The sequence below is a fragment of the Colossoma macropomum genome, unplaced genomic scaffold, assembly GCF_904425465.1.
Source record: "Colossoma macropomum unplaced genomic scaffold, Colossoma_macropomum, whole genome shotgun sequence".
Taxonomy (NCBI): Eukaryota; Metazoa; Chordata; class Actinopteri; order Characiformes; family Serrasalmidae; genus Colossoma; species Colossoma macropomum.
In genome coordinates, this window is record NW_023495515.1 from 2,787,238 (window position 1) to 2,810,350 (window position 23,113).

Sequence of the window (23,113 nt, forward strand, 5' to 3'; positions counted from 1 at the left end):
TATTTTTAGCATTTCTACTATTATTAGAATTTCTATTGTTTAACTGCCTTTTTTATTTACATTTATGTTCATGATTTTATTTAAATGTATACATTTTTATCTCTTTTGTCTTTCAATTCACTCTGAAGCACTTTGAGCTGCATATGAGAAGTGCTATACAAATAAAGCCTATTATTATCATTATTATTATTATTGTTATTATTATTGTTATTGTTGTTGTATTCCACTGTTTGTACCTCTGAGGTAGTAAATCAGTGGAAGTGAAGGCCTGTCTGTTGCCTATACCGTCACTGTTATACCGTCTGAGGCCTCAGCAATGTGTAGAAAATTGAATCCTGCTCCTGAAACGAGAGCAGCGCTTTAGGCCACTGACCGATTTGTCAAACACGATTCAAGGTCCACGTCAATCCGCCCGAGTCCTGCAGGCCTAAAACACAACCGCCAGTTTCGCTCAGCTCGCTGCGCCACCTGCCGTTCACATGCTTAAAGTACAGAAACAAAGCTAACCGCTGTCTAAAGTAAAGCTGAAGGTCGAGTTAAAACGGATTTACTACAAAACACATCAGCGAAAGCGAGCAGTCCTCTTTATCTACATCAGCGCTTGGGAAACGTCTGGAAGCGGCCGTTGAAAGGCGGAAAAACTACAGTTCCCATGATGCATTGCGCCACGGTGACATGTAACACGCGCCGCTGTCGTTTATTTTGCTGCTGTCCTGCCTCCGGACTGACTTTATCTCGACATTAAAGCCTCACAGACCGCTAAAAGCGCAGTTAACGGCGCCGACATATTTGATCTAACGGTAAGAAGCGAGTATCTATGAACACTTGGTTCTGTGTGTTGTCGTCTGCTCGTATTCGGGATTTGTAGTTTCGTAGCTTCCAGCCAGCGTGCTGTCCTCTGTGGTAACGTTAATGTGTGCTCGTGCTCTTATAAATATGTTTTTATTGTATATGTTCCACAGACGACCCTCTCATATAAGTGTGTGTACATTTGTTCGTACATACAGTAATATATATCAATATGTGCTGTTCTCTTATTAATATGGACTTACTCGTGTTGACATCTCGCTATGCTTGTCTGCTTATGCTTATGTTCTGCCTTAAAGTGAAGCTCCACCGATTTTTCAAAAGTCCTACATAATTAAGTGGTCGAGATGTGAACGAAGTCAGTCAGAGTGGTTTGGTGTTAAATACTCTGTTCTAGAGAAACGTGCTGAGTCAGAACTGTTCCCAGTGGTGGTGATAGGAACCAGACGTCCACCTCTAAAAGCTCACAGGGAGTTATTATATGAAGTGGTTGTAAATACTGATTGTAAGCCTGATGACTGAGACATTGTTTTATTATAGTTTTGTGCTAAAGTTTTGGTTTAAAATGCATTTTAATCCATTTATTTTAATCCATTCATGGCGGATGGGTACACGCAGGACGTTGTGAGGCAAAGTAGTCCCCGAAGAAAACTTATTTTTTCAGATCTATGACTATTTTACCATCATCAACATTACATATGAAACTTAGAAGACACATGGAAGTTCACTGGAGGTTTTGGATAGTAAATAAAACGGATGAATTTGTGTTGTAGTCATGGTGACCTCTGGTTCCTATCAGCACCACTGTAAAGAAATCAGTTACGTTGCTCTACGTTGCTCTACTATGAACCATTTCACATCAAACCACCCTGAATGACTCATGATATTCTTTACATCTCAAGGACTGAATTATTCAGAAATTTTGAAAAGTTGGTGGTATTACCCTTTGATATCTCCTTGTAATTCACATTTTTGCAGTTTGCCTTCTGCAGTAATAAATTCTTTCTTAATATTTGCTTATTTCTGTTAAAATCTGCACCTAATTCTGGGTTTTGTAGTATTATTAGTATTATTATCTGCTTATATCTGTTAATATATGACCATTAATGTCTTTTTTCATAGTTTGGACGATGCTGCTCTCCTCGGTGCCGAAGCGGTTGCTGCTGACGCGGCGCTCGCGCAGTCTGTCTCCGTGTCGTGCGCTGCGTACGAGCCCCGGCGAGGCCTCAAGGTGCTACACACGGGAGCTGGAAATGACCCGGAGCCCCACGACCGCCACCATCACTGTCACTCCTCAAGTACAGTACCACCAGCTGGCCAACAGGTGGCGCGTTAGCCTGGAGAACCGGAGGAGCTCATGGGCAGCATTGGCCTCGGTGGGGCGCACCAATAAGTACTGGGAGGAGGAGGAGGGAGGGGGCAGCAGGGCGAGAGGGAGGGCAGCAGCTACAGCGGGGGCGCTGTCCGCTGCAGCCGTGGCCTTATGCCTAAAGAAGGATGATGACTCTAAAGGTGAGTAAAGTACAGTGTGCAGGAACCGCTTACCTACTGAATCAGGTCACTTTCATTCCCTAGATAATGGTTCACTATGTAGGGAATGAGGGCTCGATTCAAGACACACCCCTAAGTTATGTAAGATGGTCCTTGTAAGCTTGTAAGAGTTCACCACCATATGGTCCATATATGAAAACCCGTTTTAATGATGTCACAAGAGCCAACTCTTCTGTGTAGGTCAGCCTATGCAGCCTGCTGCATTTTACAGGGACGCGGGAAGTGCAGCCCCCTCAGCACCCCCAATTTCAGGACTGTAACTGCTAAAAACAAAAAAAAAATTAACAAAAAGGATTTGAGCTTTTTAATAATTTAAGTGAAGCAAAGACCGGTGTGCTTGTTTTAGAGTGGACTTTGTATTTTTCTATTTTTATTTATATATTTTCTAAATCTGATTAAGTTGATGCTGCGTTTTCATCGCATTAGGCCGAATCGCTTCCCTTGACAGCAGGTGACCGCTTTGAGGGCGCGACGCTAAACCACACGGTTCAAAAATTGAAAGTATAGAAATAGAAGCCAGATCTGAACCCCAAAGCCACTTAATACCGTTTTTAAACTGTTAAAAAGTCGTCTGACGTTAATAGTAACTTTTTATCAATCACTACATCAGCCAGCTCGGTGTGTGTTCCCACCTCGTGACTGTGGCCGTGACAGTTACTGTGCCACATATCAACAACCTGATTGGTTGTGACTCAGATGTGCATCAGCAGTCCGGAGCATTCTGATGTAAAGTATAAAAAAAATTCACAGGAAAAAAAATGGCAAAAAATTGTATGACATCATCGTTCATGTCATGCATATGCTGCTTAAGATTTCAGCATCCCCAACTTGCAACACCTTCCTGCATCCCTGGCAGTGTAGCTCCGCCCAGGGGGTGTTTTGCTCACTGCATGTAGGGCTAATGGCCCCTGGGTTTTGTAGGTGCTGGTCTTCTGCCCTGCTGTTGAATTCTTACTTATTGGAGATGTTGGCTTGTAATTTCTACACTGTTCACCAGATTTACATGTAAATACCCTCAAATTGAAACTGACTGTGTCATAGTTCATTAGTTAAAGCTGCACTATGTAAGTTTTGGGGATTTGGAGACCTCTCTGGTGGAAATGTGTAATTACATGCAATGTCATTTTGTAATGTGGGTTGTGCTTCAGATCTCTTCCCTGAGCGGATTAATCTGACGGTAGCAAGCATGTTGAAAGTTTAGCTCCGCCCACTCATGCTGAAGTTATAAGGAGTGTTTCGGCTCTCTGTGGTGTCTCAGTAGAGAAAGCTAAGCGAGCTCTTTCATTGGTTAGGACTTCAGGAGGTGCCCTGAAGGCCTAACGTCTCAGATTAACTACCAGCATAATGAGGACTGCACAGTGGAATCAGCCAATCATGTTTTGAGTTTCAGTGGAGGGGACCAATACTGTGCGAATAAACATCACTCTAGACCTTGTGGATGTTCTAGATACGTCACTGACTGTGAATATGGCTGTAGTCTAACCAGGTTTTGGTTAGTTGTTAGGAATGGAAAACAGCCGAAGCTCTTTACTGAAAGACTCAACAGCTACAAGATCAAATGTTTATTATTGTTTGTTACAAGCTTTAAACGTCTGTGTTTAGAAATGTTAATCGTCGTTAGCTTAGCACTAACATACTACTGGAATCCCATAGGGATGCTATCAGAATTTGGCTCTAATAGTCGTAGTCCATCACTGAATAGTGGCATGGTTATTTTTATAGTGTATTTTATTATATTATAATAACAGTAATAACAAATGTTTTTTACCTTACAGGTGAAGCTCTTCTGAATGCCGCCAGATCCAACAACACCCAGGAGGTGCAAAGGTAAGCAGCTCACCTGAGGGAAGTTGGGAAATGACCTCCGCACCCTCTCAGCAGGAATAGAATCACTTCACACTGCAGGTTGACTTTATCACTTGTGCCCCACTAGCTGCATGCATAGAAGTGCATGTAGGCAAGGTGCGAAATACAGGGGGTCTTAGGGGGTCCTGGGTCCCCTAATTAACCTCTTGGATCCTCTGAATGTCTCAAAATTCTGGGGGGTCCCTGAAAATTAACTTCATATGATTCAAACCTGTCTGTTCGTTTACATTAGACGCTCAAATACAAATTCAGGGGAAACTCATTGTTTAGCTGCTTCTCCCATGAAGCAGTTAGCGCCTGGGCTAATAGCGCCTGAGTTTTGTGGGTTGAATTCTTACTTATTGAAGACATTAGTTCATAATTTCGACACCATTCACCAGATTTGGACAGAAATACTCTCTAATCAAAACTAACAGTGTCATAGTTCATTATTTAAAGCTGCACTATGTAAGTCTTGGGGAATTTGGAGACCTCTCTGGTGGAAATGTGTAATTGCACGCAACGCAAACATTTAGTGATGTAGGTTGTGCTTCAGATCTCTTCCCTGAGCGGATTAATCTGATTGCGAGCGCTTTAAGAGGATTCTTAGAGAACTAGGAGTGAACAGTTCATCAGTTTTACATCAGAATTCTAATATGAAAGAGTGGCATTTACAAATTACAAGAACTTCAGTTTTAATTATATGAATTATTTAATTTTTACTTAATTACGCAAAGCTAATGCTGGCAGTTAGTACACAGGCCCCATATTGTGTTTTATGATCTTGAATCCAGCTAATAAACAGTAATTGTGCATTAAAATGTGCAGGACTGTGTTCTCTGGACAGGATGTGTTCATTTATTTTCACTTACAAAATCAGCCAAAGCATGTCGTTTGATCAGGGGTGCCTAAAATTTTGCACCAAACTGTATATTTGTGTAGGAGGCCAGATTGTGAACAATGCTCTGACCACTAGAGGGCAGCAGTGGTTCGTGCCTCAGTGAGCACACAATCACATTAAGGAGATCTGACAGTGGAGAGAGAGAGAGAGGGAGAGCAAGGGAGAGCAAGGGAGAGCGTGAGATGGAGAGAGATAGAGAGAGAGAGAGAGAGTGAAAGACAGATAGAAGAAAAGAGACAGAGAGATGGAGAAAGAAGGAGAGAGCAAGAGAGAATGTAAGACAGAGAGAAGAAGAGAGAGAGCGAGAGATGGAGAAAGAAGGAGAGAGAATAAGAGAGCGAAAGACGGAGAGAGAGAGGAAAAGAGAGAGCGAGAGATGGAGAAAGGAGAGAGAGTGAAAGATGGAGAGAAAGAAAACAAGATATGAAGGAGAGGAAGAGAGAGAGACTGATAGAGAGCGAGAGATGGAGAGAGAAGGAGAGAGAGCAAGAGAGCGTGAACGACAGAAGGAGAGAGAGGAAGAGAGAGAGCGAGAAATGGAGAAAGAAGGAGAGAGAGAGCAAGAGAGAGCGAAAGATGGGGAGAGAGGGCAAGAGATGCAGGAGAGAGACACAAAGGGGAGAGCAAGCGAGAGATGGAGAGAGCAAGAGAGAGTGAAGGAGAGAGAAGATAGAGAGAGAGAGCAAAAGGACAGAGAAAGGGGAGAGCGAGCTAGAGAGAGAGATGGAGAGAGAGAAAAAAATGGAGAGAGAGGAAGAGAGAGAGAACAAGAGATGGGGAGACGGCGAGAGAGAGAGAGATGGAAAGACAGAGAGAGAAAGATGGAGAGAGAAGAAGAGAGAGAGTGAGAGACAGAGAAAAGGAAAGCAAGAGATGGAGAGAGCAAGAGATGGAAAAAGAAGGGTTAAGCGAGAGACAGAAAGGGGAGAGCAAGCGAGTGACGGAGAAAAGGAGAGAGAGAGTGAGAGGGGGAAAGAGACAGAGACAAAGGGGGTGAGCTAGAGAGAGAGAGATGGAGAGAGAATGTGAGAAACAGAGTAAGAAAGTGAGAGACAGAGAAAGAAGGAGAGAGAGAGAAAGAGAGAGTGAGACAGAGAGAAGGAGACAGAAAGAGAGGGAGAGAGACAGAAGGAGAGGGAGAGAGAGATACAGAAAGAGAGGAAGAGAGAGACAGAGAAAAAGAAGGAGACAGAAAGAGAGGGAGAGAGACAGAGAAGGAGAGGGAGAGAGAGACAGAGAAAGAGAAGGAGACAGAGAGAGAGGGAGAGTGACAGAGAAGGAGAGGGAGAGAGAGACAGAGAAAGAGAAGGAGACAGAAAGAGGGAGAGAGACAGAGAAGGAGAGGAAGAGAGAGACAGAGAAAAAGAAGGAGACAGAAAGAGAGGGAGAGAGACAGAGAAGGAGAGCGAGAGAGAGAGAGAAAAAGAAGGAAACAGAAAGAGAGGGAGAAAGACAGAGAAGGAGAGGGAGAGAGAGATAGAGAAAGAGAGGGGGAGAGAGAGAGAAAGAGAAGGAGACAGAAAGAGAGGGGGAGAGAGAGAGAAGGAGACAGAAAGAGAGGGAGAGAGAGACAGAGAAAGAGGGAGAGAGAGACAGAGGAAGAGAAGGAGACAGAAGGAGAGGGTGAGAGAGACAGAAAGAGAAGGAGAGAGAGACAGAGAAAAAGAAGGAGACAGAAAGAGAGGGAGAGAGACAGAGAAGGAGAGCGAGAGAGAGAGAGAAAAAGAAGGAAACAGAAAGAGAGGGAGAAAGACAGAGAAGGAGAGGGAGAGAGAGATAGAGAAAGAGAGGGGGAGAGAGAGAGAAAGAGAAGGAGACAGAAAGAGAGGGGGAGAGAGAGAGAAGGAGACAGAAAGAGAGGGAGAGAGAGACAGAGAAAGAGGGAGAGAGAGACAGAGGAAGAGAAGGAGACAGAAGTAGAGGGTGAGAGAGACAGAAAGAGAAGGAGAGAGAGACAGAGGAAGAGAAGGAGAGAGAGACAGAGGAAGAGAGGGAGAGAGAGACAGGAAGAGAAGGAGACAGAAAGAGAAGGAGAGAGAGACAGAGGAAGAGAAGGAGACAGAAAGAGGGAGAGAGAGACAGAAAGAGACGGAGAGAGAGACCGAGAAAGAGAGGGAGAGAGAGAGAGACAGAGAAAGAGGGAGAGAGAGAGAGAGACAGAGAAAGAGAAGGAGAGAGAGAGAGAGACAGAGAAAGAGAAGGAGAGAGAGACAGAAAGAGAGGGAGAGAGAGAGAGACAGAGAAAGAGAGGGAGAGAGAGAGAGACAGAAAGAGAGGGAGAGAGAGAGAGACAGAGAAAGAGAGGGAGAGAGAGACAGTGAAAAATGCACTGTTGCCATACGAGCACAATGTGGAGCTGTACCCACAGACCTGCAGTGAAGGATGAGCTGAAACACAAACATGACCAGCTTGGCCTGCGGAGGGACAGACTGACCCCACCTTCTCAGAAATAAGGCGCTCACCCTGAACCTCTCAGTGCGGTGTGCGGTATGTGAGTGTGTTTGTGAGGGGTGAGACGACCTTAACACACCATCTGTTGTACCACCCGGTTTCCAAGAAAGTTGGGCCGCTTTGCAAAATGTAAACATAAACAGAATCCAGTGATGTGCAGATCATTTAAAAACTATATTTCATTGAAAATACTACAAAGACAACATATCAAATGTTGAAACTGAGAAATTTCATTGTTTTATGAAAAATATGTGCCCATTTTGAATTTGATGCCAGCAACACGTTCCAGAAAAGTTGGGACGGGGGCAACAAAAGGCTGGGAAACTTGTGTAATGCTAAAAAAAAACACCTGGTGAAACATCTCACAACTAATTAGGTTAATTGGCAGCAGGTCAGTAACATGATTGAGCATAAAAAGAGGCGGAGTCTTTTAGAAGTAAAGATGAGGAGGAGTTCACCACTCTGTGAAAGACTGCACCATCAAACAGTGCAACAGTTTCATCATCTGTGGTGTGTAATATCATTAAAAGACCCAGAGAGTCCAGAGAAATCTCTGTATGTAAGGGACAAGGCCGAAAACCGACAGTGCCTGGCCATGATCTTTTGACCCTCAGGCGGCATTAAAAACAGACACGAATCTGTAGAGGAAATCACTGCATGAGCTCAGAAACACTTCCGAAAACCTGTGAACACAGTTTGTTGCAAGTGCAAGTTAAAACTCTACCATGCAAAGAAGAAAAGACATATAAACAGGATCCAGAAACGCCGCCGCCTTCTCTGGGCCTGAGCTCATTTAAGATGCACTGAGGTGAAGTGAAAGTGTCCTGTGGTCTGACGAATGAAAACCTGAAATTCTTTTTGGACATCATGGACGCCACGTCCTCTGCTAAAGAGTAGAGGGACAGTCCGGCTTGTTATCAATGCACAATTCAAAGGCCAGTATTCATGATGGTGTAGGGGACATTAGTGCACATGGCATGAGTGACGTGCTCATCTGTGAAGGCACCATTAATGCTGATTGATGTATACAGGTTTTGGCAACATTTGCTGCCATCCAGACGACGTCTTTTTCAGGGAAGGCTTTGATTATTTCAGCAAGACAATGTCAAACCACATTCTGCACATATTACACCAGCATGGCTCTGTATTAAAAGAGTCTGGGCGCTAAACTGGCCTGCCTGCAGTCCAGACCCGTCACCCTCAGAAAACATTTGGCGCATTATGAAACAAAAAATACGTGAAAGGAGCCCCTGAACTGTTGAGCAGCTGAAATCCTATATCAATTTATAGCAGTTGGTCTCCAACTTGAAACATGTTGCTGAAATCAAAGTCAAAATGAGCAGATATTTTTCAACAAACAATAACATTTCTCAGTTTCAGCATCTGATCTGTTGTCTTTGTACTGTTTTCAATGAAATATAGGGTTTTGCACATCATTTGGATATTTACATTTTGCACAGCGTCCCAATTTTTTAGCAAACAGGGTTGTAGTTAGCAGTGGGCATATATATATATATATATATATATATATAAACTGTAAAAAAAAATATATATATATATGTGTGTGTGTATGTGTGTGTGTGTGTGTGTATATATATATATATATATATATATTCACACATATATATAGATATATGTAAACTGTAAAAAAATTATTATACTATATGATAAATATATATATATGTGTGTATTCAGATAAATCCGTTTTAGATGCTTAAATATGGGAGAAAGAGTAGAAACATTTATTGAAGATTATCTGCACATTGGAACGTGCAGTTGTGTGCAAATGTTTGAGCTCCCCTGATCAAATGAAATGCTATTGATGAATTTCTCTGTGAAAATTAGTGAATCATCCTCTGTAAAAAAACACACTTCTGCACATTTACTGGAATAAACAGAACATAAAATGTCCTGTGCAAAAGTTACGGCTCATGACATATTTTATATTTTTAAATGTTAAACTCAGGAAATACATAGAAACTGTGCACTGAAACTTGCAGAAAAATGCCGTATTTAAGTGTTGGGGAAAACAGTGCACTTAATTTGACCGGGGTGGTCAAACTTTTGCAGATGATTGTATGGACCAAATTCTAGATATGGACATTAAAGTGTTGGTATTGACAGATTTGATCTGCTGGCCAGTTTATCTGACCCTGTTCTTATATGATCTGTGTCCACACTCGTATCAGATGATGTCCACCCCACCCACACACACCTGTCCCCCACTTAAGACGTCTGGTGGATCGTCTGCGCGTTTGCTGGAGATAAACCGTTAAACAATACGTGCAGTGGAGTGAGTGAAACTCGAGAGAGAGAGAGAACGAGAGAGGTATAGAGAGAGGTATAGAAGTGAGGGAGCGACTGTTTCACTGTGTTGCTGTAGAGTTTTAGCCCAGAGGCCTCTGCGCAGATGGGTGTGTGTGTGTGTGTGTGTGTGTGCTGGGTGTGTGTGTGCTGGGTGTGTGTGTGTGTGTGTGTGTGTGTGTGTGTGTGTGTGTGTGTGTGTGTGCTGGGTGTGTGTGTGTGTGTGTGTGTGTGCTGGGTGTGGGTGTGTGTGTGTGTGTGTGTGTGCTGGGTGTGTGTGTGTGTGCTGGGTGTGTGTGTGTGTGTGTGTGTGTGTGTGTGTGCTGGGTGTGGGTGTGTGTGTGTGTGTGTGTGTGCTGGGTGTGGGTGTGTGTGTGTGTGTGTGTGTGCTGGGTGTGGGTGTGTGTGTGTGTCTGTGGGTGTGTGTGTGTGTCTGTGTGTGTGTGTGTGTGTGTCTGTGTGTGTGTGTGAGTGTGTGTGTGTGTGTGTGCTGGGTGTGTGTGTGTGTGTGTGTGTGTGTGCTGGGTGTGTGTGTGTGTGCTGACAGACACCAGATGTGTTAAGTATTGTAGTTTGAGGCTGCCTGGCGGCTCGGGGGGGTTAGAGGGGGCGCTGGGGGGGCACAGGAGGCCGTGTTGACTGTAAACACTCACACTGTTCCTGACAGACGGCAGCAGCACAGATCACTGTTCATCTTTACTCACCTTACATTTACTCACTGCTTACCTTTACACCTGATCTCTCTCGCTCTCTCTCTCTCTTTCCCCTTCTCTCCCTGTCTGTCTGTTTGTCTGTCTGTATCTCTCCTTTCTCTCTATCTGTCTCTCTCATCTCTCTCTGTCTGTCTCTCTCCTATTCCTCTCTCTGCCCCTCTCCTTTGTCTATTTGTCTTAACTTTCTCTCTCCTATCTCTTTTCTTCTCTCTCTCTTTTTCTTTCATTGTTGTTTTCTGTTTTTCTGTCTTCCTGCCCACTTTCTCTCACTTTCTCTATCTCCATTTCTTTCTTTCTTTCTCTCTATCTCTATTATTCTCTCTGTTTTTCTTTCATTTTTTTTCTTTTTCTTTGTTTTTCTGTCTCATTCAATTTCTTTCTTTCTCTCTCTCTCTCTCTCTCTCTCTCTCTCTCTCTCTCTCTCTCTCTCTCAGGTTGTTGGCAGCTGGAATGGATCCAAACTCTCGTCATCGTCTGGGCTGGACGGCTCTTATGGTCGCTTCCATGAACAGACACCACAAGTAAGTGTGTGTGTGTGTGTGTGTTTCTGGTTAAGTGAGTTTGTATTTTGTTGTGCTGGTGGTCCTCAGATCAGACCACTGGCTGTGTGTTTAAAAGCGTGTATAAGATTAAGACAGTAATGGGCCTTAATGAGCCTAATTAGCTTACAGAGCTCACTGCTGCTGTAGTTCATTCAGGCTGAACGTGAGTCAACATTTGTAATAAAACACACATTTTCACACATTTGTAGCTCAGACTTAAAAAAAAGAGAAAGAAAACAAAAGCAGGAAACAACATCTATATAAGAAGCATGTAATATTATAGTTTAATACTGTGGTATAATGATTTGTTATTGAAGTTATGAGCATTACATTTGTTTTGTAGTACATTGCCTTCATATTTTGGTATTTGGCATAAAACCATAATAAGGTTCTCTGTCCAATATCAAGAACATCTAATCCAAAATAATTTATTAACAGTAGTTGAACATTTGTAAATAACGCAGCCAGTGGGTCGGTCAGTCAGTCTTTTAGAGGTGGAGTTATGGCTTACGTCCAGTTTGGTCTAAATTAAATAATTCATGTCTTAATATTGAAATACATAACCCAAGGGACGTGACTGGTGTGTCGGGACTTCAATCCTAAGGGAAATGTCTAGGACTGTGCCTGCAAGTTAAATCGTCAATAAATCACTGGGGTTCTCGCAAGTTAGTAACGTTCTTGGTAAAAAGATTTCAAAGATTTTTCATTCAAAACTTGCATCATTCACTCTTAATATAATATAACATTACCATAAAACCAGCTTTGTTGCAGGTATATGTGGAAAACTATTCTATCATGATGCTGCTTCTATACAGCTTATATTTATATAAAGCTGTGATAAATAAAGAAATGAGCTGTTGATGATTCCATAATGGCTGAGAAAAATTAAAATTTGGAATGAAATGATAATAAAATTAATATCCAGAACGCCTTGTATTTGTAACGATTACAATTGAATCTCATAGCTGTAAGTATTAACAGCAGATTACTTACCATTTAATGACTTTTTGACATATATTAATGTTAAATAAAACATTTTCCGATGCTTTCTAACATTGTCTACCATTGTTTTGAATGCTAGTGTATTTACTTATTTGTATATTCTTACAATTGAATTCTAATTAATACATGTCATATTTCTGTATATGGACGTTTGGACAGTGATGCTTTTGGGTATCTGTACAAGTTTAAGCATCGTTTTGTTTTACTGAACATGTTGTTTACGAGCAACAGTGGTGGATGCGCTGGGTATAGAACGCTGATGCAGCATGGACAAAAAAAAAGCACTTCTAGTTATATGATAGTTTTGGGCTGTCTTGCATACTCAGTGTGTTTAAGATCTACCCATCGTCATTTTGCTGCCTAACTAGGCCCAATCTGGTAGTGCTTCCAGTTCTGTGATATTCTTGGGCATTGCCAGCAGAGCAGCACCGCCCAGGGCAGTGAGGGTTAAGTACCTTGCCCGAGTACACAGCCAGGTCCACCCAGTCGGTCCTGGGATCTGAATCCACAGCCTTCTGGTTCACCTTTTGTACCAGTCTCCAATAAAAAGCCTTCTTCTTCACTATTCTGAGAAATCATGGCTTTCTAGGAGTCACAACCCCCCCCCCCCTTTTTTACCAAATTCAATTAACCCTGCCTTTCCAAACACTCGCACACACAGCCAGAGGACCATGGGGTGGAGAGGGGGGGCGTCGGAATCCAATTTAGGAAGCGAATGGCAGCGGGGGCGCGCCTCCTCTTTTGATTGGAGGGGTGCGGGCTGTTGCCCCTCAGGAGTGAAACAGATGCCATTCTGACTGGGCAAACACAGCGGAGACCTCCAGACCTTCAAAGAGAAGACCCGAAACATCGACCCCCACCCCCATCACCCCAGCCTCTCAGCCTGCCGATCCCCCCATCCCGATACAGGCTGTGGACGCGCACAGACCAGATGAGGAATAAATGAGTAGCTAATTTTAATGTGGGGATGAGAGTCAGAAATGTTGACTTGGACTGCAACAATGGACACAGCACCCCCTATTTCCATTTATTTACTTATTTGCTCATTTATTTGTCTGTGGAAAAACATTTTAATGTGCAGTGTTTTGTCCATGGAGTAGGGCTTATGGCATACAAATTATTGTGTATAAATAAACAGGAACTTGAACAAAGGCAGGTGGCAGTGCTGGAGGGCTTGACACATGAGGAGGGTAGACAACACACACAACAAAACCCACCCTCCTAGGAACACAGTTCAATAAACAAACACCTTCACAAACTACAACAACAACATCAGCAACAACAAATGTCCTTTTTTTTTAGACCGGTACTGAGGCACATGCTGAAGGCTACGTTGCAAGGCCACACCCCCTTTAACTCGCCACGGCAGCACAGAGCCCGTGGCGGATGCCCCCTCAAGGATTGGCGGTCCCGGCCACCCACACAGCTCGAACAAAGTCTCTGAGGCGCACAGCCGTGCGTCACTCACGTCACTCGCCTTTCTGCAGCCGGAGCCTTGGCCTGTCCACTGCCCCGGCCAGCATAAGTACTGTGGGTTCCCCACTCCTCGGCAGTGGGTGTCCCCAGTCCTCTCTTGGGGCCATGTTCTTGCTGCAGTAGTGCCTCGTGGCCCGGCGCAATCTCCCTTTTCATGGGGCTGGTACAGGGCAAGCCGCAAGCAGTCCATCGCCCCAGCTGGACCTGATACAGTACCTCACCCAGCCCAGGTACTCCTTCACCACACGGGGGCCTTCCCACAGGTGCTTGGGACAGTGCCTTTTCCTGTGGCGCGTGTTGTACAACCACACCCATATCCCCAGTGAGAGCGCCTGTCCCTGACAGGGCGAGTTGTATGGTTTTATGCTGAGTTGTATGCTTTTAGCAGGCGCTGGCATCACTCTGGTGATTCCTAGAGAGGTCATACACAACGTGGAGGCAGTGGCAGAGCTCCTCGGCGTAATCCTATCCCAGTTGACTTTTGCACAGCAAAGGCACGCCAGCAGGACCAAGGGTAGGAGCCGGTCCCAGTTGTGCTGGTATTGTACGGTGATGATGGCGAGCTGAGTGGCGAGTGTCAGGTTGAAACACAGGAGCAAGGCTGTCGCTCTGTGGGTATAGCGGTATAGTCCAAGTCTTCCAGATGTCCAGCCAGTTGCAGACCTCAGCCATGACCGCTGACTTGAAGTTGCACTCCTGGTTGCTGTGGAGTTGCTCTGGCACCCTGAACTGGCAGAAGAGTGCCTCAACTAGCCACTCCACTTCATGGCTACACTCTGGTCCGGGACCATGAATGCCGAGTCACTTAGTGAAAGAGTCCATGGCCACAAGGACATAGTGGTTCCTGGTGTCGGTGGTGGAAAAGGGGCTCTAGATGTCCAAATTCAACCCTTTCCATCGGTGTGCCTGAAAGCAGAGACTGAAATAGGGTATGAAAGTGCTGCAGCCGTCCCTACTTTGCTGTGCACTGGTCACAGCAATGCACATACAGCTTCACATCTGTGCAGCAGCCCGGCAGGTAGAACCTCTGCTGCAACCATGTGGTTCATGGTCTTGCCCACACCAAAGTGCCCCACGCCAGCCATCCCAGTGCCCAGCACTGTCTTACTCAGGCTCAGCAGCACCAACAGCTGCCTCACATGCTTCCCAGCACTGGCTCCTAATACACATGGTACAGCATCTTGTGCATCTGAAGGGTGTCCCAGCTGGCATGAAGCACCTTAGCAGTGAGCCTGTGTGGCATCACATCTGCCCAACCAGGTTTCCGACCCTCCTGGAGCTCTGCATCCTGTTTCTGGGCGTGCTCACAGTGTCGCTGCTGCTGTCGTCACCCCCAGTTTCATGCAGCAGCAGCAGCAGCGCTCCTCTTAGCTGCCATCTCCCTCAGTTTCTGCTCCATGGCCTCTTTCTTAAGGAAATCAGTGGGGATGGAGCCAAATTGGTGCAGCGCCGCCTGTGTTGATGCTGTGCTGCCCTAAGTTAGTCCGTGTGCAGTCTTTCTCTGTAGCCACGAAGGTGTTACTATAACAGCTCAAGAGCTCTCATAGCCACTGTTTCTGCTCTTCTGTTAAGCCCAACCTGCTCCGCTGCCACAGTTCATGCACCACTTCCAATGTTGGGCAGACCTCCTCCTTACTCATCGCTGCTTCCCTCCACGTATTCTGCTTTATCTGTCGTCCACTGCGTTGTCGACTTCCGACTTACGCGCCTCATTGGGTTTTAAGCATTTTTTCAGGCTAGTAGTTCAGGATAGAGTAGTTTTTGAGCTTGTTTAATTTCAGCCATGATGGAAAGGTACATGCAGGGTGTTCTAAGGCAAATTAGTCAAGCATCACATGTAAAAACTCAGAAGACACATGTAGGTTCACTGGTCGTGTATGATAATAAATGAAGCGGCTACATTCGCATTATGGCTTTAGTAGGCACTGCAACGCCTGGTTCCATTCACCTCCACTGTAAAGAAATCTGAGCTAATAAGTTACCACTTCACACTAAACCACTCTGAATTAATTTGTTTACATCCCAATGATTGATCCATGTGGAAATCGATTGAATTCCCCTTTAAGTTGCTCACTCTCCACATGGGAGAGCAGGGTTCAAGCCCTGCTTATGTTTTTTTTCTGTCTTGTCAGTCAGAGTTATTGCTTCCTGTTTGCCTGTATGTACTGTGTTAAGTGTTTGCTCTGAAGAATGACCTCTCTTGTAAATATTTATGACCAAAATAATAGATTTCTATTCATCATTATGAGTAAAGAGTCCGTTTTTCCCTCTATCTCTAGTGACGGAGTTTAAATCCTATTGTTGTTACTCAGAGACAGTAGATTAATGATGTTTCTATCAGTGTCTCTATGAAATGTATCGCTATTCTTTCTAAATATGTCCAGAAAAAACTTATACACACACTGCTGCCGGGTGTTTCTGCTTTCTGTGTGTGTGTGTGTGTGTGTGTGTGTGTGTGTGTGTGAGACGCTCTCGCCGTCTGTTATGAGCAGTATAACTCACATTGCCGTGACGCTGATTCCGTCTTCCTGTCACTCAAATCCCCCTGTGACCAATCAGAGCTTCAAGGCGGGTAAAGGACCGCCCACTCTGAGAAATGCATCATTAGAATGGTCTCTGTTGTTTTTGTTTGTGTCTAGCTGTAGTTAAATGGTGTTTTTTGTGTAATATTCTCTTCTGTTTCTTGCTTTTCTTTCTCTTTACTTTTACATGTGTTATGGTGCATGTGTTCCTGACACGAGCCAACAATGCACGCCTACAAACAGACAATCATATTAACAAATTAGTGTCTATTAATACCATTGGAGCATGGAAACTATTAATACACTGTATGGTCAAACGTGTGTGGACACCCCTCCTAATTATTAAGGTGTTTTAGTCATACCTGTTGCTAACAGGTGTATAAAATCAAGCACATAGCCATGCAATCTCTATAGACGAATATTGGCAGTAGAATGAGTCATACTGAAGAGCTCAGTGACTTTAAATGTGGCACTGTCAGAGGATGCCACCCTTGCCACAAGTCAGTTTGTGCAACTTCTGCCCTTCTAGATCTGCCCCAGACAACTGTAAGTGCTGAAGTGCACAGTGCCTATCCTCTGTTGAATCACTCGCTACAGAGTTCTGAGTTTGCTACAAACTGCCTCTAGAAGCAACATCAGCACAACAACTGTGCTTCAAAAGCCTTATGAGGTTTCCATGGCCGAGCGATCACGATGCGCAATGCCAAGTGTCGGCTGGAGTGGTGTAAAGCACACCACCAATGACTTCTGAAGTGATAAATCATGCTTCGCTATCAGGTAGTCTGATGGATGAGTCTGGGTTTGGAGAATGCCAGGAGAACGTTACCTGCTAAAATTTATAGTGCCAGCAGTAAAGTTTGGTGGAGGAGGGATAATGATCAGGTGCTGAGGCTCCATATTAATGCCCATGGTTTTGGAATGGGATGTCCAGCAGCTCACAAAGGTGTGATGGTCACATGTCCACATACTTTTGGCCATGTGTTGTAGTTGTTATAGCCAAGTCAACAAATGATAATAGAGTACAGGTACAGTATAGTAGTATAGTACAGTACAGTACATACAGGCAGGTTAGGTGAGTGCTTATTTTGTTTCATCATTACTGAATATAACTAAATGGAACAATAATATACATTTTTCTTTGTTGTTTTCCTTTCCCTGAGGTCCACTTTGTGAAATGTATTGTTTTAAGTACCTAAAACAGTCATAATTAATTTTTATAAACCTCTTAGTTAACCCCTAGAATTAAACATGCTATTTTTGTCACTGTGCCTTTTGTTACTGTGCATATATACTGTGATATATGTAAATGAGCTCTGTTCTGATTGGCTGTCCTGTATTGCGCTTCATTCAAAAAGCAATCCAGGCTGAAATACTCCTTATAACTCTAGTGTGAGTGGGTGGGGCTTAACTGCTTTGGGCTAAAATAAGTGCATATATATTCATGGCAAGGTTTTTGCAACATCACCAAAACAGTGAACTCAGAACCAGTAAGCAGTGACATGATTCAGTGCTGAAATTGCAAAAAAGCTCAGGATTATATTGATTTTCATGCACGTTCTGATGACATTAAGCACCATAGTTTTTGACATGTTGGCTCAGTTTGGAGCAGTAATGAGTGTTAAATTGTCCAGTGCTGAGGAACGGTGAGTGGTAAAAGGAGATTACGGCGATGTTATCTTGATGGTGACACTACGATGTGTTTGTCTCTCAGCTGGGAAGTGGTGGAAAGTGTGCGTGTGTTTGTACTGGAGTGATAAGAGGGTGTCTGCAGTGGAGATTTTGACTTCTCTGGTGTTGGGATATTGGCTCTTGGCACTGCAGTCCCTAGGGACATTATAAGCTAAGCTAAAAGTCTTTCTGTTCATGTTGTGGGAATTTCACTCACAAGCTTTGCCACATTCTTGTGTTCTTGTGTCTTATGTTTAAGATCTACCTACAGATTTTCAGTGATGGTCAAGCCGGGGGACAGTGAAGGCAACTCTAACAGCTTCAGCTTGCATTTTTTGAAGTAGTTCATGGTATGTTTTGAATCATTGTGCTGTTGTAGAAGCCAGGCTCTTTTAAGCTTCAGTTTCTCAAATATGTAGGAATTTACTGATATTTCGTGAAATCCCTTCTTCCATCTACCCATGTAATGTTTGGCAGCCACACAAGCCCAAAGCCTAATAGATCCACCCCCGTGCTTAACAGTTGGCAAGGTGTTCTTTTCATCAAATACTGCATTTTTCCTCCGAGCATACCTTTGGGTGATCATGGCCAGAGTGCTTTTACTTCGTCAATCCACAGCACTTGTTTCTAAAATGCCTCTGGATCATGTAGATGTTCTGCATGCTTCAGAAGCTGGCTTTTGTAAAGAGGTGGCAGATGAGGTTTCCTTCTGATGCTTGTTTAAGCAACATCTGAGTAGAACTGTGCACCACCACTTCTGTGTCAGGTGAACCTTCTGCAGGCCCTTTGCTGTCATATGGGGGTTTTGCTTTGCCTTTTTGGCCAACATATGAGCAATTCTTCTACATTAGGAGATGCAGGCTGGGGCTTTTTGTGCATACACAATTCTTATGGCATATGAAATTCTTACTTGAAGTATTTTAGTAACAAAATGTAGTGTAACTTTATGTACCTTTAAAAAAAAAAACTTGATTTGAAACCTACCTCCCTGCTTCATTTGTATGTTTGTTTTATATATTGTTGGGCCTCAGCTCACCACAGACATTGGTCTTTAGTCCTCCAAGACAAAAAATACAGTTACAGTGTTAGTGTTTCAATCAAATACGCATCAGACTTTTAACAATGTTTCAAAATTGCTACATAATTCAGTCTTTATGTTGAAGCAAAGTTTTCAGAGTGGTTTGATGTAACTTCATGAATTCCTCACAATGCCGGTGAAAGGGACCAGACGTCTGAAGACTTTAGAGCCTCTGAAAGATAACTTAAACACAAAATAGTTCTGACTCCACTGCCTGATGTCTGAGACATAGTTTTACAATAGTTTTGAGATAAAATTTTGGCATAAAACTTATTTTTAAAAATCCATTAATGGTGGAAGCATACATGCAGGGTGTTTTTCAGATTCACCACTATTTTACCATAAATATATAAAAACTCAGAAGACATTTTATACATTCTAAAAACTCAGAGGCACATATAGTTTTAGTGGTAGTTTGTGTTGCACATATCATGACACCTGGTTCCCATAACAGAAGATCCTAATTTTTTCTACTGTGAATCATTTTACATCAAACCACTCTAAATGATTGTTCACATTGTCAAATGTCAACAATTGTATAGAAATTTGGAAAAATTGCTGGAATTCCCCTTTAAAATAACCTTTATATAGCACCTTCAGAATCTGTGTTGGTCTGGACCACAGCTCAAGTCTGACCACCAACTTCAAAACTCAACAATGTGACTGTTGCATTCGCTGTGGTGTTGAAAGAGAGAATTACTGGGATTCGGTCGGAGAGGGATGTCTGTTTGTTGAGCTTTGATGTGTTTGTGCGTGTGCGCTCTTCACCCAAACTCCCCTTCAGCCCCGAGGGGTTGTCCATTCACGTGGACAATAACCAGCGATGGACTGGAACCCTTGTTGACCGTTCCGGCTGGCTGCTGCGCGGCCTCGCCCAGGCAGAAAGAAAGAGAGAAAACACACGAGTGCTAAAGCTTTTCTCCTTCCTGAAAGACAGCAAAGGAGGTGGAGTGGGGCTTCTGGAGAGAAGGATTATCCATCCTTTAGCAGAGAGAGGAGGGCAAGCCAGTGGGAATGGAGGGGGATTATGTTGGAATGGGTGGGAATGGGGCATGTATTGCTAATGAGGGGAGTGGGAAGAGCCCGGAATGATGAACTGAAGGCCGGAATGTTAGAGACAAGAAACAGGATGTTTTCAGATCTGAAGCAAGAGTGAAGATTTTCTCCTCTCTCAAAGATGAAACCTTCAGGTGCTGTTTATCTGATGGGGCCAGTTTTGGTGTCTAGCAGGTCTTCCAGGTGGTTGTTAGGAATCCCATTTTCTCTGTAGCTTTTAATAATTGTTTGAACTATAGTTTTGCTAACTCCTGTTTTCCTTTGACTTTTCCTTATGCGAGTGGATTATCTTATGTCTATATAATTATCTCCTCAGAATTATCCTGAAATATCCAAAAAATGAAAAACTTGCTCTTAATATCTGTTTTGATTGGAAATTTTAAATGTTTGAACTCTAACAGGTCCAAGACTCACTTTTCTTTCCTCCAACCCACCTCATTTCTGCTGTCACAGAACTCTTCAGCACACACAGATGAACACACGTTGACCCATGTGGCTCACACCACCTGTCTAGTGTATAGACACTCAGCACTGGACAGCTGGACGTCTCTGTCCAGGTGTGTTTGTGTGTGATTGTCTCTCAATCTGACAACGGAAGAAAGTACAACCTGGCTTCCCCCATCGTGTGTTTTGTAAACAACAGACGGATCGTAGAGAGAGGAAGCAGGTGTTCATGGGTATGGGTAAAGACTTCATAGCAGCATTTGAAAAATTGCATTGTACCTGTAAATTGGTATGTTCACGGCATTACGGGGTTTGGAATAAAAGAGTTTTTCAGTTTTTAACATAATGTGAAAATTGTGTGTAAATTTCCTTATGAATGGACCAAAAGAAACGGTGCAAAATGACTTGAAAAAAAATTCTGGTTCCATTGACTTACATTAAAAGTAAAGTATGTTTTTACTTCTCCTGTAAAGTTTCCATTTTGGAGATGCGAGGTTTTGTTCCGACAGCAGCCACGTGCCATTAGGTCATTAAATGCCAAATCGCCTGCGGCCTGTCCAGTTAGATTGCAGATTTTCACGAAAAATTGAAGTGAAAACTCCAGGTGTATTCATTAAATAATGTAAATTGTCAAAGCTGTGCTCCGAATAGACTTTTAGTTGCATAAACTAGTTAATTAGTTTAGTTAGTTCACTGTCAATGGCCGGGGCTAAACTGCTGTAGGCTAAATAGGTAGAAACATGTAAATGTGTTGGTTTTTGTGGCACTGCAAGAACAAAATATGCTGATTTTTTTCAGTTTACATACCATATATGGGCGGTATGGACTGGGGAGTGAATGGTACATTTTGAAACTTCAATATTGTTTACATATTACTTAACAAAAGTACACTTTAACTCAGATAGCTTGCTCAGATTTAAGCTTTTATCCCCTAAACCTGCCTACGTGCAGTGTCAGTAAGCTAACGCTAGCCTCTGGTGCTTACGAGGAAAGCACCATAAGCTAACAGCCCCCACACGAAACAGACTTACCCACACATTTCTGAGTTATTTTCCTCTAAACTTGTCAGTGAAGCTTCAGTGAGCCAGAATGAACCTGATTCGGTTTGTGTAAAGCTGTTTAAGCATTCTCGCTAAGCTAACACTAGCTTCTAGTGCTAACAAGGACTTTGAAATAGAAGTAGCTTAAGCTAACAGATCCAGACTGCATCAGTGAAGTCTTAGTGAGCCAGAGTGAACCTGTGTGGTTGTGTATCAGTTTTAACCTTCTCGCTAGGCTAACTTAACTCTGGTGCTAACGAAGATTATGAATAGTAGCTTAAGCTAACAGCTTCACACAACATCGTTGTTTTACCTGTTCAGAATTGAGTCTTTATCCTTTTAAGTTGTGTTAATGAAGCATCAGTGAGCCTGAATTCACATGTCTGGTTGTGTATAAAGCTCTTCTCACTAAGCTAACACTAGCTTCTGATGCTAATGAGGACACTGAGGCAAGAGTAGCTGAAGCTAACAGCTCCATGCACAGATAACTGCATCAGTGAAGTTTGGTTGAGCCAGAATGAATCTGTGTGATTGTGCATGGCTGTTTTAACCGTCTAGCTCGGCTAACTTTAGCTTCTGGTGCTAATGAGGATAGTGAAGCAAGTAGCTTCACACAAAAACAACAAAAACATATTTTTTCCTGCTCAAAATTGAGTGTTTATCCTCTATACTGGTGTCAGAGAAGCTTTAGTGAGCCAGAATGATCCTGTGTGGTTGGGTGTAAAGCTTAGGTCTTCTCACTACGCTGATGTTAGCTTCTGGTACTAATGAGGACATTGAGGCAAAAGTAGCTGAAGCTACAAGTTCAACACACAAATACATAGTTTTACAGTCAGATTTGAGTCTTTGTTCTGTAAACGTGGTTCAGTGAAGCTTAGTGAGCCAGTGTGGTGGTGAGAAGCTGTAGCGTGGTGAGCTCTACACCACAGTTTCGCAGTTGATTAGACAGATGTGGAATATAAATTGTACACCGTTATCAATACCAATATCAGTTATCTGTTTTAGCTAACAGCTTACAAGCTACTTTAGCTTTAGCTGTAGGTAAGTTTCCTGTCAGTACATTATCTTCTCATTAGCACATTTTAGTGTATTACATGTCATTCGTGATGTACAGAAGTAAGCAGCTACATAGCGTCCTGCGAAATGTTTTCCAAAAACTCTGCATATTAACAGGACGTTTGATACAAATATCAGTCTATATAATGGTAATAAACCATCCAAGAGGAGTTAACCATTTCAAACCAGCACATTTTTGAGTGCAGGGGCTTTAAGAAGTTTGTTGAGCCTCGCTCTGCTTCTCCTTCAATTTAGCTAACCCGTAAATCTGCTCCCTGATGCTCATGTGCTTTCTTGCCCTTCTCTTGGTGTGTTTGATTTTCAGCTTCAGTCAAGGGTCAGGCAGTTCTCTGACCCCACTCTCACACATACAGTGACAAAAGGGGGCTCCTCAAAACGTAACCTCCTCATATATTCCCATCTCCTCTGCTTTTCATTCTGATTATTTGCAAATTTGTCTAGCACCCCAGCGGAACCCTGATTTAGCCTTTGCCACAGTTTCCACTCTAAAATGCGTCTGGGGTGAGTTTCCCAGAAGCGTCGCAGCCCAAAGGTCAATGTGAGGCCAAGAAGTGCTTTGAATTTAGGCAAGAATGGTAGTGGACGCTACGGCCAGAAATGTATTTTACGATATAAGACTGCTTTGCTTTGAATTAA

The 23,113-nt window shown here is 43.3% G+C and overlaps 1 protein-coding gene across 1 annotated transcript in view; it reads left to right on the plus strand.

Annotated features, from left to right (window-relative positions):
• Positions 1-428: 428 nt before the first annotated feature.
• The window catches only part of clpb (caseinolytic mitochondrial matrix peptidase chaperone subunit B), an 80,254-nt gene continuing 57,569 nt past the window's right edge, over positions 429-23,113 (plus strand). The window contains exons 1-4 of the mRNA XM_036562744.1: positions 429-800; positions 1,930-2,319; positions 4,134-4,185; positions 11,007-11,093. Of these exons, the coding sequence (XP_036418637.1) occupies positions 1,938-2,319; positions 4,134-4,185; positions 11,007-11,093 (521 nt within the window). The 5' untranslated portion in view covers positions 429-800; positions 1,930-1,937. The remainder of the gene's footprint in view (positions 801-1,929; positions 2,320-4,133; positions 4,186-11,006; positions 11,094-23,113) is intronic.